The 11,969-nt window shown below is 44.0% G+C and overlaps 1 protein-coding gene across 3 annotated transcripts in view; it reads right to left on the bottom strand.

Moving 5' to 3' along the window:
* The window catches only part of LOC119300526 (meiosis-specific protein PAIR3-like), an 11,079-nt gene extending 2,402 nt beyond the window's left edge, over positions 1-8,677 (bottom strand). The window contains exons 1-8 of one of the 3 annotated variants that reach the window (XM_037577464.1): positions 8,483-8,677; positions 7,735-7,812; positions 5,934-7,592; positions 5,669-5,816; positions 925-1,014; positions 732-804; positions 503-652; positions 306-364 (exon numbers count right to left, since the gene is read on the bottom strand). In XM_037577464.1, coding sequence (XP_037433361.1) covers positions 306-364; positions 503-652; positions 732-804; positions 925-1,014; positions 5,669-5,816; positions 5,934-7,592; positions 7,735-7,767 — 2,212 coding nt within the window. In that variant the 5' untranslated portion in view covers positions 7,768-7,812; positions 8,483-8,677. The remainder of the gene's footprint in view (positions 1-305; positions 365-502; positions 653-731; positions 805-924; positions 1,015-5,668; positions 5,817-5,933; positions 7,593-7,734; positions 7,813-8,482) is intronic. The other 2 variants (XM_037577466.1, XM_037577467.1) reach the window with 2 other exon arrangements.
* Positions 8,678-11,969: the final 3,292 nt, after the last annotated feature.

The following is an 11,969-nucleotide window of genomic DNA, read 5'->3' as shown; positions in this document are numbered from 1 at the left end:
TTAAAAAGGTTTAGGATATGGCGGACCTACATAACTCAGGAATCGGATCATGATTAACTTTATATGTCTATATATGAGAAATCTACTACTTATTTAAGTATAAGATTATGCAAATTGCTCGAGCTGAATAATCCAAATAGGTTAGGTATGAGTGGCACAATGGATCAAAACACCAGTACATAATATCTTTATAGATACAGCTTTTTGAATGGATTCTGACTAATGGGTCTAATTGTCATAAAACTCATGTTTCACAATAACAGACCACAAAATTAATTTCTGCAGTAACATAATATAGGTTGTACCTTCAAATGTTGATTCTAGTCGCTTTCTTTTAGATTTCCCTGCATTGACCAGCTTATCCCTGAAAATACAGTTGAATGCGTCAAAATAGTTACACCTCTAATATATGTGATATATATATACACACACACACACACACAATTAGGTGTGTATATGCAGATAAGATGTAGTTTCTTGGTAGCACCGGCAAAGATCTTACACATCATCCTGCATCTGCACCTCAACTCCCTCGAGGTGCTGGCGTATTATCTCTCCAGTACCTGCCAGTATCTGAGAACTTTTGTTTCTTGTTTCAGACTTGATCTTGGTTTGAAACCTTCCCAGCACCACCAGTAACTGATCAAAAGCCCTGGTTACAATGAAGAAATGAAATTGGACCGACCAACAATATCGAATATGTATTTCTTTATACAACCTATAAAACGGACCTGGTTAGGTAGTCATCTGGGCATTGCACTGGTTCTTTGTCTGACATTATAGTTTCTTGTGTTCCTGAATGAACTAGTAATGATGGCATATTAAATATGAACTGCAACCATTACTCGAACGCAAGAAGGTAATCAACTTTACTAGAAGTAGCAAAAGGAATTGGCGAAGGCAAGCGCCGTTTGCCTCTTCTACCCTCTTTTAGATGTGATTTCCTATCCAGATTTTCTGGAGGAGATCTATCAGGGCTGTCTACATCTGAAAGCCATTTGCGAGATTTATATCCTGCGCATGAAGGACCAATTACTTAGTAACACATCGCAGGTAAACAATTTTTGGATATACTCCTTCCGTCCCAAAATAAGTGTCTCAACTTTGTACTACAAAGTTGTACTAAAGTGAGACGCTTATTTTGGGACGGAGGGAGTATATAACAGTGTAATTTATACATCTCCAACAGCATGTGGGAAAAGTTTGGCTCACGTTATTAATTTTCCAGAACTATAGTGGTCAAAATACTGAACTTAAAGCAACAACAACAAAACCTTTTAGTGCCAAACAAGGCTAACTTCACACGCCTTTGTCCATGGCTAGTTCTTTGGTGATATTTCAGTCCTTCAGATCTCTCTCAACGGACTCCTCCCATGTCAAGTTTGGTCTACCCCAGCATCTCTTGACATTATCAACAAGCTTTAACCGTCCGCGATGCACTGGCGCTTCTGGAGCCCTACGTTGTATATGCCCAAACCATCTCAGACGATGTTGGACAAGCCTCACGTATATCCTCATTCTGGACCCGATCCTTGTGTGGCCACATATCCATCTCAACATGTGCATCTCTGCTACACCTAACTGTTGGACATGTCACCTTTTAGTTGGCCAACATTCAGCGGCATACAACCATCCTATGGAGCCTGCCTTTTATCTTTTGTGGCACTCTCTTGTCACAGAGGACGCCAGAAGCTTGGTACCACTTCATCCATCCAGCTTTGATTTGATGGCTCAGATCTTCATCAATATCACCATCCTTCTGCAGCATTGATCCCAAATGTCAAAAGGTGTCCTTCTGAGGTACCACCTGCCCACCAAGGCTAACCTCCTCCCCGTGCATAGTAGTACTGAGATTGCACCTCATGTACTCGGTTCTAGTTCTAGAAAGCCTAAAACCTTTCGATCCAAAATCTGTCTCTACAGCTCTAACTTACTATTAACCCTCATCTGACTATCGGCGACTAGCACCACATCATCTGCAAAGAGCATACACCAAGGGATATCTCCTTGTATATCCATTGTGACCTCATCCATCACCAAAGCAAAAAAGTTAAGGGCTCAAAGCTGACCCTTTTGGTGCAGTCCTAGTTTAATCGAAAAGTCATCAGTGTCGCCATCACTTTGTTCGCACACTTGTCACAACATTATCGTACATGTCCTTGCTGAGGGTAATGTACTTTGTTGGGATTTTGTTTTTCTCCAAGGCCCACCACATAACATTCAGCAGTATCTTATCATAGGCCTTCTCAAGCCAATGAACACCATATGCAGGTCCTCCTTTTGCTCCATGTATCTCTGCATAAGTTATCGTACCAAGAAAATGGCTTCCATGGTCGACCTCTCTGGCACGAAACCAAACTGATTTTTGGACACGCTTGTCATTCTTGTTAAGCGGTGCTCAATGACTCTCTCCCATAGCTTATTTGTATGGCTCATCGGCTTAATTTCACGGTAACTAGTACAACTTTGAAAATCCCCAATGTTCTTGAAGAGTGGTACTAATACACTCCACCTCCGTTCTTCAGACATCTTGTTTGCTTGAAAAGTTTAGCTAGCCATACTATCGATATGTCTCCGAGGCCTCTATACACCTCAATGAGTATACCTAACCTCAGACTGATTCATCGCACAAACGCATGTTGGTATCATCAAAGAAGTCGCCCAGCTCTATGGTAGAGCTCTCATTCTCTCAATTGAATAGCTTGTCAAAGTACTCCCGTCATCTATGCTTGATCTCCTTGTCCTTCACCAGAAGTCGATCTGCTCCGTCCTTGTGCATTTGACTTGATCGACATCCTTCGTCTTCCTCTCTCGGATCTTGGCCATCTTATAGATGTCCCCTTCGCCTTCCTTCGTGTTTAAATGCTGGTAGAGGTCCTCATACGCCTGATCCTTGCTTAACTCACAGCTTGCTTTGCGGTCTTCTTTGCCACCTTGTACTTCTCTATGTTGTTTGCACTCCAATCCAGGTGTAGGCGTCTGAAACAGTCTTCCTTCTCATTAATAGCCTTCTGGACATATTGTTTGCGTCGCCTCCTTCCTCCCAAGGGCCCTCCTCAATAACCCTCTCCTTGAAAGCCCAACCTGCCTCTCCCTTGAGCTTCCAACACTTCGTTCTAGCGACTTTGGCGCGCTTATCCCGCTGGACACGAATTCGAAAGCAGAAGTCAGCCACTACAAGCTTATGTTGAGGGACAACACTCTCTCTAGGTATCACCTTGCAACCAAGGCAAGCACGCATGTCTTCTCTTCTCGAGAGGGCGAAATCAATCTAGCTGAAGTGTTGACCACTATTAAAAGTCACTAAATGGGATTCTCTCTTTTTAAAGAGGGTGTTAGCTAAGATCATGTTGTAGGCTAGAGCGAAGCTTAGGAAATCCTGTCCTTATTGATTCCAACTGCCATAGCCAAAGCCCCCATGATATGACAAAGTCAATAATTGGCACTAATAATCCAGTAATTGTTCAAGTTGTTAGCGATGTTTCTGTTATATCAACACAGACTGATGATGCATATGTGCCAAAGTATGTTGGTGTTGATAAGAAATACCATGAGAAGATTGCAAATTTAGCTGAAGTTACATGCATGCATACTATGGCATTGACAGAGATGCACTTGCATAAGAAAGAGGAAAATAAGATGCTGAACGTGCATGCATTACGTGGGAAGAGGTACATGTGTGTGCATGGAAGGAAGGGTTCATACACTAGCACGTTGGTGCAAGGTGTGCATCAATCTGGTTGTTTGTTTTGGTTGCCACTTTCAGAACAAGTCCAGGTTGTACACGTACAGGAGATTTGTCTCTTTGAGATTGATCACAAAATCCTAGTTTACTACATCTTCTCAAGTTAATAACCCCATGCACCCCTTCAAAACTTGTTAGATGTGCCCACATGGCCATTGAGGTGTCCTCCTATGAAGAGCTTCTCGCCAATAGGTACACAACTAACCATGTCCTCCAGGCCTTCCCAGAACTCCCTCTTGGTGCTCTCATTGTGGCCTACGTGCGGGGCATATGTGCTGATAGCATTGAGAACCAAGTCCCGAACGACCAGCTTAGACCAAGATAATCCAGTCCCCTTGCCTCTTGACGTCTACCACTCCATACTTGAGACTCTTGGCAAAAAACACTTAGCAAAAAACACTAATGAAACGCATTTAAAGTAGCATGAATGCACATGACAGAATATACCAAATGTTGCTTCTATTCCATCTGAATGGCTTCTCATGAGCAAGCACTTCATACAATAGTTAAGAGTGAGCGCATCATGCTTTGGAGAGCCTTAACCATAAAGACACAGTGGGGCCTTTCCGCTCGTCTCTTTGGTTGGGGTAGTGGCGGGTCTCGGGTGAGGTGGTGTCAAGGTCTTGGATGCCGGGGCGGCGGCCCTGGTGGTGGTAGCACGATGCTCTTGGGCAAAGCCTGTGGCTCGGTGCTGCCCGGTGACCATGGCCGTGCAGGCGGCATGGTTGCCGGGGTGTGGCATTCGGAGGCGGTGAGCGTTGGCCGGGGTGAAAACCTGCTCTATCGTCGGACGGACCGGCGGCGGCGAAGCTCGTTCCCTTCTTGAAAGCGTCGCCGCGGCTCTCATCGCCCGTCGTGTTGCTCCAGGGGAAACTCTGATCCTCGGATCGGGCGGTGGCGACGCTCCGGTGTCGTAACCTTCTTGAAGGCGCCGCCTTGGAGCCCATGGTTCGTCGTATGCAGCTTCATCTCTTCGCGGTGGCATGTTCACGGTTGAAGTCCCTTGTTGCTCTTGTAGTGCTAGGGTTGGTGTTGCTGCGCTCACCGCCTATGTAACATGCCTTGGGTGTGTGTGTGTGTTGTGGAGGCGTGCGTTTGTACCGGGATGTTGTGGATCATTGCTTTATACTCCCTCCGGTCCTTTTTACTCTGCATATAAGAATTGTCTGAAGTCAAACTTCTCAAAGTTTGACCGTATTTATATGAAAACATATTAACATCTATCATGCTAAAGTTATACAATATGAAACTTTAAGTCCTGATGCATAAACAGGTATTGATTTCACATTGTGAATGTTGATATTTTTTTCTATGAAGTTGGTCAAACTTTACGAGGCTTGACTTCAGACAAATCTAATATGCGAACTAAAAAGGACCGGAGGGAGTATATAAAGCGGGGCGAAAGCCTTTTTCGGCAATTGAGCTGATGCAATAAGTAGGACTACCGGTCATAGCTAAAAAAACATGCCTAAGCTCTAAGTGATAGCAAAACACACCTAGCGTTTAATGTGCGCTTAAGAATGTGCTTTGGTTAGAAAAGTGCATGGCAGTGGAAAAATGCAAATTAACAGCTAGCGTTTTTTAAAAAAAAAAATTGCTATTGGATTCTCTAACTCCCAATGTTTAACTTTTTTTTTCAGGAAAAAGGACAGGAGCTCTGCCAATAGTATTTAACCGGTAATAGATGCATAGAGAAACAGTCAATTTATATATGTAAATACATAAAGGAAAATGTGTCCCAGAAGAGTATTGTCCTCATGCAGAACAGAAGGGATAATAGTACTCTGTAAACTAACACTGTCACCTTCGGTTTTATAAATGTAGCACTAAATCTGAAAGGAACAAAACATACTCTAGAAAACTATTGATTTGCATGTAAAAAGTATTAATGTGTATTGAAAGTTGCAAAGTCAGTATTCTGACCTTTCCCAAAGCTTGGAATAGAAATTTGAGCCATTTCATCTTCAGTTCGCGGAATGGGTGAAAGAATTGGTTGTTTTTTGTCCTCGCTTTCTTCTGGAGAATTAGGAGATCCACTGTTACGTAACTCATCGGTTTTATCCATCCCGTCCTGGATATCAGCAGTACATGAATGAGTGACAAACAGATAGAGTTACTCTGTTACATGAGTATAGAGAAAACAAATTTACAATGGCTGGGAAAAGATTTATAGAGTTGGAAAGCCTACCAATGGCTCAGACCCTGGATCAGAAGCATAGGAACTTGATCTTGACCTGTTACTTTTTGGATACTTGGGGCTGTATGTGTCATCATGTAGCATTTCACTTCCATCGCGGTAGCCATTTACATTAGTTGCAAAAGTAGGACTCACAAAGTCATCTCGCATGTCTCTGAATCTGTCTGCCAATGGACTGGCAAACTTCTCTCCGAGTTTACAATTTACCTGGGGATTTGCCTCATTGTCCCATGGGTACATTTTCGGTTCAGGTGATGCACTAGCAGTACCAGATGGTGGCGAGTTAAAATTATTTCCCGCTGCTTTATGTGCCTGGGGGCTTCTGTCTGAAGCTTTGCTCAAATTAGCATTCTCCTTGCGGTGCAGCAATGAAGAATAATTTTCCTTGCTCTTTGATGAAATATTCTGAGAAGAGAGCTTATCTTCATCTGCATTCAGTGTCGTGGGCAGCAACTTTTCTGAAAACTGCATCTTCTGAGGCCCAACTTTAGCCATTCCATTCATCCGTTTCTCCCTTGTAGGGCTTCTAGAACAGCTCTCAGCAGTTTTCCCAGTTCGTGACAAAGAAGAAAAGGAGGTGGTTTTCTCTCCTTTATTCTCTGATGGTGCATTTCTAGAAGATAGCTGTCCTCCCCTATCATCCGGTGTGATCTTGTCAGAAATCATGTCAGAACAATGGACCTTCTTAAGCTCTACTTTAGCCTTCCTATTTGAGCTTCTAAGATTTCTCAAGCAGCCAGAGTTACCAATTGCAGATTTCCCCGCAGTTTTGGATGTGCATTTCTCATCAAAAATAAATACATTGTCCAGTGTTTTCTTTTTGGGTGCAGAACATGAAGTAGACAATGGTTTCTTTGCACTCTGGCTCTTATCCTGTTTCTTGGAGGCTGCTGGTGCTTTCTTGCGACCCAAGGTGCGAGTAACAGGCCTTATTTCAACTACTTGTGGAGTACCCGAATCTGACTCAATTGGATCAGAGGATGGTTTACTCTTTGCATAGGTAGCTGTTTGACAGTTCAGCAGATCAGGTGTCTTGATATTATCAGGAAAAGGTGATGTGTAGACCTTCTTGTTCCCTGAAGATGGTCCATTGGCAGTTAAACTTTTAGGTTGGTTAGGTGTCTCATTGTCTTCAGGGTTTGGTGAAGCAACAGTCTGCTTGGTTTGTGATGTACCAAGGATCTCCCACAGCTTCATCCTGAGAACTTCGCTGTTGGGTTTGGTTTTATCTGCAGATTCCACTTGGCGCTTTCCTTGTGAATTCACGAAGGGCGTCTCTTGCAGTTGGTCAAGCTGGCTGTCTTGTTCTTTTCTTGTTCCAAAGGAAAAGGTTCCGGTTTGCTCACGTGCATGGTCATCAGGTTGTGATAGAGAAGCCTTAACAGGGGCGGCTTCGGGTGCCTCTGTAGCAGATCCGCCATGGTCTGCAGCTTCTTGTGAGACCCGGAATGAAGCACTATAACCTTTCAGGGGTCTAGATCTTCCATCAGTTCCCTGAGACGGGTTCCTCTCGAATGCAGGGACAGTAGCAGCATCTCTGCTTCTTGATACAGAACCTGGCCTTGGAATTGGGATGCCAATTGATACCTTAGGAAATTTACCAGATGGATACAGGTTGCTGGCCAAACTCCAGTAATCACTTGATGTAGCCTAGACACATCATAATGCATGAGTTGTTAAATACTCCCTCTGCTCTTACATTTCTTTACAGAGGAAGTACTACTGTGAAAGAACAGCTAAAGCTGAAACAGGTGGCACATCCTACAATTTAGCAGAGGAAGTTGTTACTCACTTTCTGGATATTCAGCTTTTCAATTTCCGCCATTGCAGCTTCTGGGATAATAACAGACCAAATTAACTAAAGTTGAATCTGATAAAAGGAGAACAAGAGAATTAGGTAAGGTTCCACCAATGTTAGAGCATCTTTTAGGATCAAATTAAGCTCCACAGATGTATAAATAGTTAAATACAATATGAGACTATAAGTCATGCCTGAGACCAAATTTGGAAATGCACATAAGACATAACTGTGCAAAATATTCTCGTCAAGTGCAACTTATGCCAGGTCTGAATTGCTATGCAGTACTATAATGAGTCAAATTGAATATGCTGCTGAGAGTAAGAGCATACCAACCAGATCGACTTAGCTTACTAGGAGAAATACTAGGACCAGCCCCTTCTAAGCATATATTGAATTAATATAAAAGACTAAAATTAACAGGTGCAACTGTGTCATAGAGCACCGGACTAAGCGTGGTCTCAGCGTTCAGAGATCGTCTTCCACAAGCAATACAGCTTAGGTCGAGTAACTTAACTCGGGAAAGCAATACTGACACATTTGTAAGACTTGCGGCAGCGAACCGCGTGTAAAAAAACATTCCAACAATAAGATCCATGGAGGATCAGGTGTTCCATAGCAACCAATCGGAACCGAGCGAAGCACAGCGAAATCAGACGACGTGAGCGAAAAAAATGCAATAACAAGCGTGCAACCGAGGCGAAATTAGAACGTATAGATTAGGAAATCCACAGATGGGCACCTAATTCCAACCCATAAACCCTAAAAGTTCGCGTGCGGCGGCGAGGTACACCGGGGTAGCAGGCCGGCGGCGAGATGGACCAGGGGCGCGGCCGGCGGCAGGGAAGACCTAGGCTTCGGTCGCCATAGTCGCCAGAGAGAGAGAGAGGGTGAGAGGTGAGGGGTGGCGGGAGGGGGAGGGATATTTCGGGAGGGGTGGCGGGGTGTTCGGGAGGAGGGGTGGTGATTTCCGGAGGAAAAAGTTCATTTTAAGGGCCGTTTGGAACGCAGGTAAGAAAAACATTGGAAATAGTGTAAAACGTAGGAATGGGAAAGGAAAACATGTGTAAAACATAGGTTTGGAAAGCGTAGGGAAACTTTCGGCTGATACTGTTCGGAACACAGGAATTAACATACAAATTAAAATGCAGTTATTAACTGGTTGAATAAAATTGATGGCATCTAGCCCAGCACGCCCATTTGCGAGCATTGCCCGGATGAACACAGCTCACATGCACCACCTGTTTCATTTTCACATGTCCTTTCCATGGTCCATCTAGACCCAGTTCATCCATATACGCAGATTCTGTCTGACAGGAAGACAGCGAGTCCAGTGCTGCAGCGTTGCCTCGGGCATACGCGAAGAAATGAAGTTCCGGTGGATGTTTGAATTCCTGTGAAATCAGAGGAAGTGGTGGCCTTTCCTTTAGTTTCCTGCTCAGGCTTTCCTGTGTACCGAACGCTGCTACAGAGCAAAAAAACTACAGGAACTCAAATCCTCCACTTTTCCCACGAATTTCCTTTGAACCGAATAGGGCCTAAACCTTGAACTTACAGAGGTGAGCTCAACCAAAATCCAGTCTCAATGGTTGGCACTATGAACTTATTAATCCCGGTTTAAATCGAACCCTAAAACTGTTTGGGCATCAGGAAAGAGATGATCCTGAGATGACATTTCTCAGGTCGCTCCATTGATGGGCCGGCCAACCTGCAAAATAGTAACGATTTTGTTTATGATATTGAAAAATGTTTGCAAAACAGAAAAAATGTTTATTCTTAAATACAAAAAACTCAGGAGTTTGGAAAAATGTTCGTGAACTAAAAAATGTTTGCAAATCTGGAAACAAATTGGGAAACAGAAAATATTCTCAATTTGAAACATCTTCAGGAGTTTGTAAAAATGTACGCAAATATGAAAAGGTTTCCTGCATTCGAAAATTTTCCGTGAACTCCAAAATGTTTTAAATATTAAAAACTGTCATGAATTTGAAAAAATATCATGCACTCAAAAAATGAAGAAAAAACATGAACTCAAAAAAATGAAAAAAAAATTATGAACTCAATTTTTTTGCAAATTTATAAAGTGTTCATGAATTTGAAAAAATGTTCATGAGTTTGAAAATCTTTTGCAAAGTTGAAAAAATATCCACAACTCAAAACATGTTCGTGAAGTCAAAATATATTTGTGAATTTGAATTAGTTTTCATGATTTTTTAAAAACATTCACAAGTTTGAAAGATGTTCAAGAATTTTATTAAAAAATGTACATCAAAGTAGATGCATAATGTTTAAAAATAAACTGGATAATAAAATAGAGAAAAAGAAAAAAAATGTCTAAGGAAATTGTAAATTAAAAAGATACAAAAAGGGATATAAATGATAATAGAAATTAGGGAAACGGAAAATCATAAGAGAAAAAGAGAGTTATTGGCCATGAGTACGAAAAAATAGAAATTACGGAAACCAGCTTAAGTTCACTATGCAAGAGGGCACGCATACAAAGAGAAATCAGTTACTGGACGGCCCGCATGAGACTAGATGTGAAATATAAATATGACAGGTGAGTCAAATCAGACAGCCAAAGTAGCAAATTATCCCATTTTGGGAAAGAAAAATTGACATGAAAAACAACTCCAAGGTTCGATTTGCACCGGGATTGATAGTTCAATGTGCCAACGTTAGGGATGCAGAGTTTGGGATTCAATTTAGCTAAGCTCTATAGGTTCAAGGTTTAGAATGGACTTTTTCCTATTTTTCGAGGGCCATCGCAGCTTCAGTGGCTACCGATTACCTAACACATTAAATCGTTTGGTTTGCGCTACTGTAACGTAATCTGATTACAACGTTAACATGTTCCGCTAAATCGTGTTTGTTTCCCTTGCTCTGTAATCCGATAACATGGTATCAAATCCCAGCCTAATACAAAACCGACACCGCTAGAAATCTGCTGTAACAGATTACGCTACAGGCATCTCCTCTCCGCACGAGATGCAATCGCACGAGCTATGCGGCCTCCTTCCTCGTTCCTCACGCACAGCAAGGAAGCTTCGCCGGCGCTCATTGTTTTCTCCTTGGTCTGTGCCTGGACACTACGCCGTCATGGCCGAAACTTGGTCGGAGGAGCAGATCGACGGCGAGCTGTCGAAACCCCGAACGGCTTCTCGACCACCGGCCAGCCTTGCGTCGAATTGGAGGCTTTGTACGTGCATGTAGCGCCGGTCATGGTCTTGTCCAGCCGATGGCGGCATCGGCGCCGGCTCGTCGCTCCTCAGCATGCGTGCAGCGCCTCACCTCCGCCTTCAACCTTGACGGCAGGTCGCCGCTCGCCGGGGCTGGCGGCGGCAGCGCCGCCACGGCGCTCACTCGTGCTCTTACCGTCCGGGCCCTTGTACTCCGCCTGCATATCCAGCGCTGGCACGCCACTGCCTTTCCCGGCCTGCCTATCCATGTTCACTGCCGTGAATTCTTGAGCAATCCCGGTATTGATTGACGTTACAGTAGGTAACCAAACAAATCTCAAGTTTTATCCATTCCGTTTACATAAACACTGTAAACCCATTACGTTTGCATTCGCGTTACCAATCCGCAGCCAAACACCTCCTAAGAGTAACTCTAGTACACCCACTTAAACAGCTCGTCCGCATGTTCAAAAAAAGGTGTTAAAAAAACAACCCGTCAGCTATACTAACCGCCGATATAGCGGACATGGACGATTTTTCTGCCTGGAACAGATCCTATAAAATCAGTCGTCTGCTAAAAAAATGTGTGGGTTCCTGCAAAATGCGGACCGCATCCGCCATATCTATGGTTTCCCCTTCTTTTTTTGTCGGTTCCCCTATCTCTCCCACTCGAGCACGCGAAGGAAACTTTCGCCCCTTCCGTTCCCGCCTCATCTGTCGTCCCTGCCGATCTCGCCAGCCACTTGTTGTCCCGCCTAGTCGCCGTCGCCGATCTCGTCGGCCCACCTCGCCGAGCCGCCAATCGACCTTATGGAGTACCCGCACCAACCGGGAGGTGCATGAAATGCGCCACCGCCCCCAACAATGTCGCTCCGGCCTCCCGTGGCCTTGCATGCCGGTGTCACGCCAACACCTTCCGCCGTCGAATCCAAGCGAAAGTGACAGGGGAACCACCTCATGCAAGAAGGCGTGCCCGACGCAGCGCCACCTCCTTCCAACGTTGTTGTGCTTCCTCCCATCGCGGTCGCCAGCTCGAGGAAGAAGATTGCC

The sequence above is a fragment of the Triticum dicoccoides genome, chromosome 5A (genome assembly GCF_002162155.2).
Source record: "Triticum dicoccoides isolate Atlit2015 ecotype Zavitan chromosome 5A, WEW_v2.0, whole genome shotgun sequence".
Taxonomy (NCBI): Eukaryota; Viridiplantae; Streptophyta; class Magnoliopsida; order Poales; family Poaceae; genus Triticum; species Triticum dicoccoides.
The sequence above is the reverse complement of the archived record's forward strand: the minus strand, read 5'-3'. Positions and strand labels throughout refer to the sequence as shown.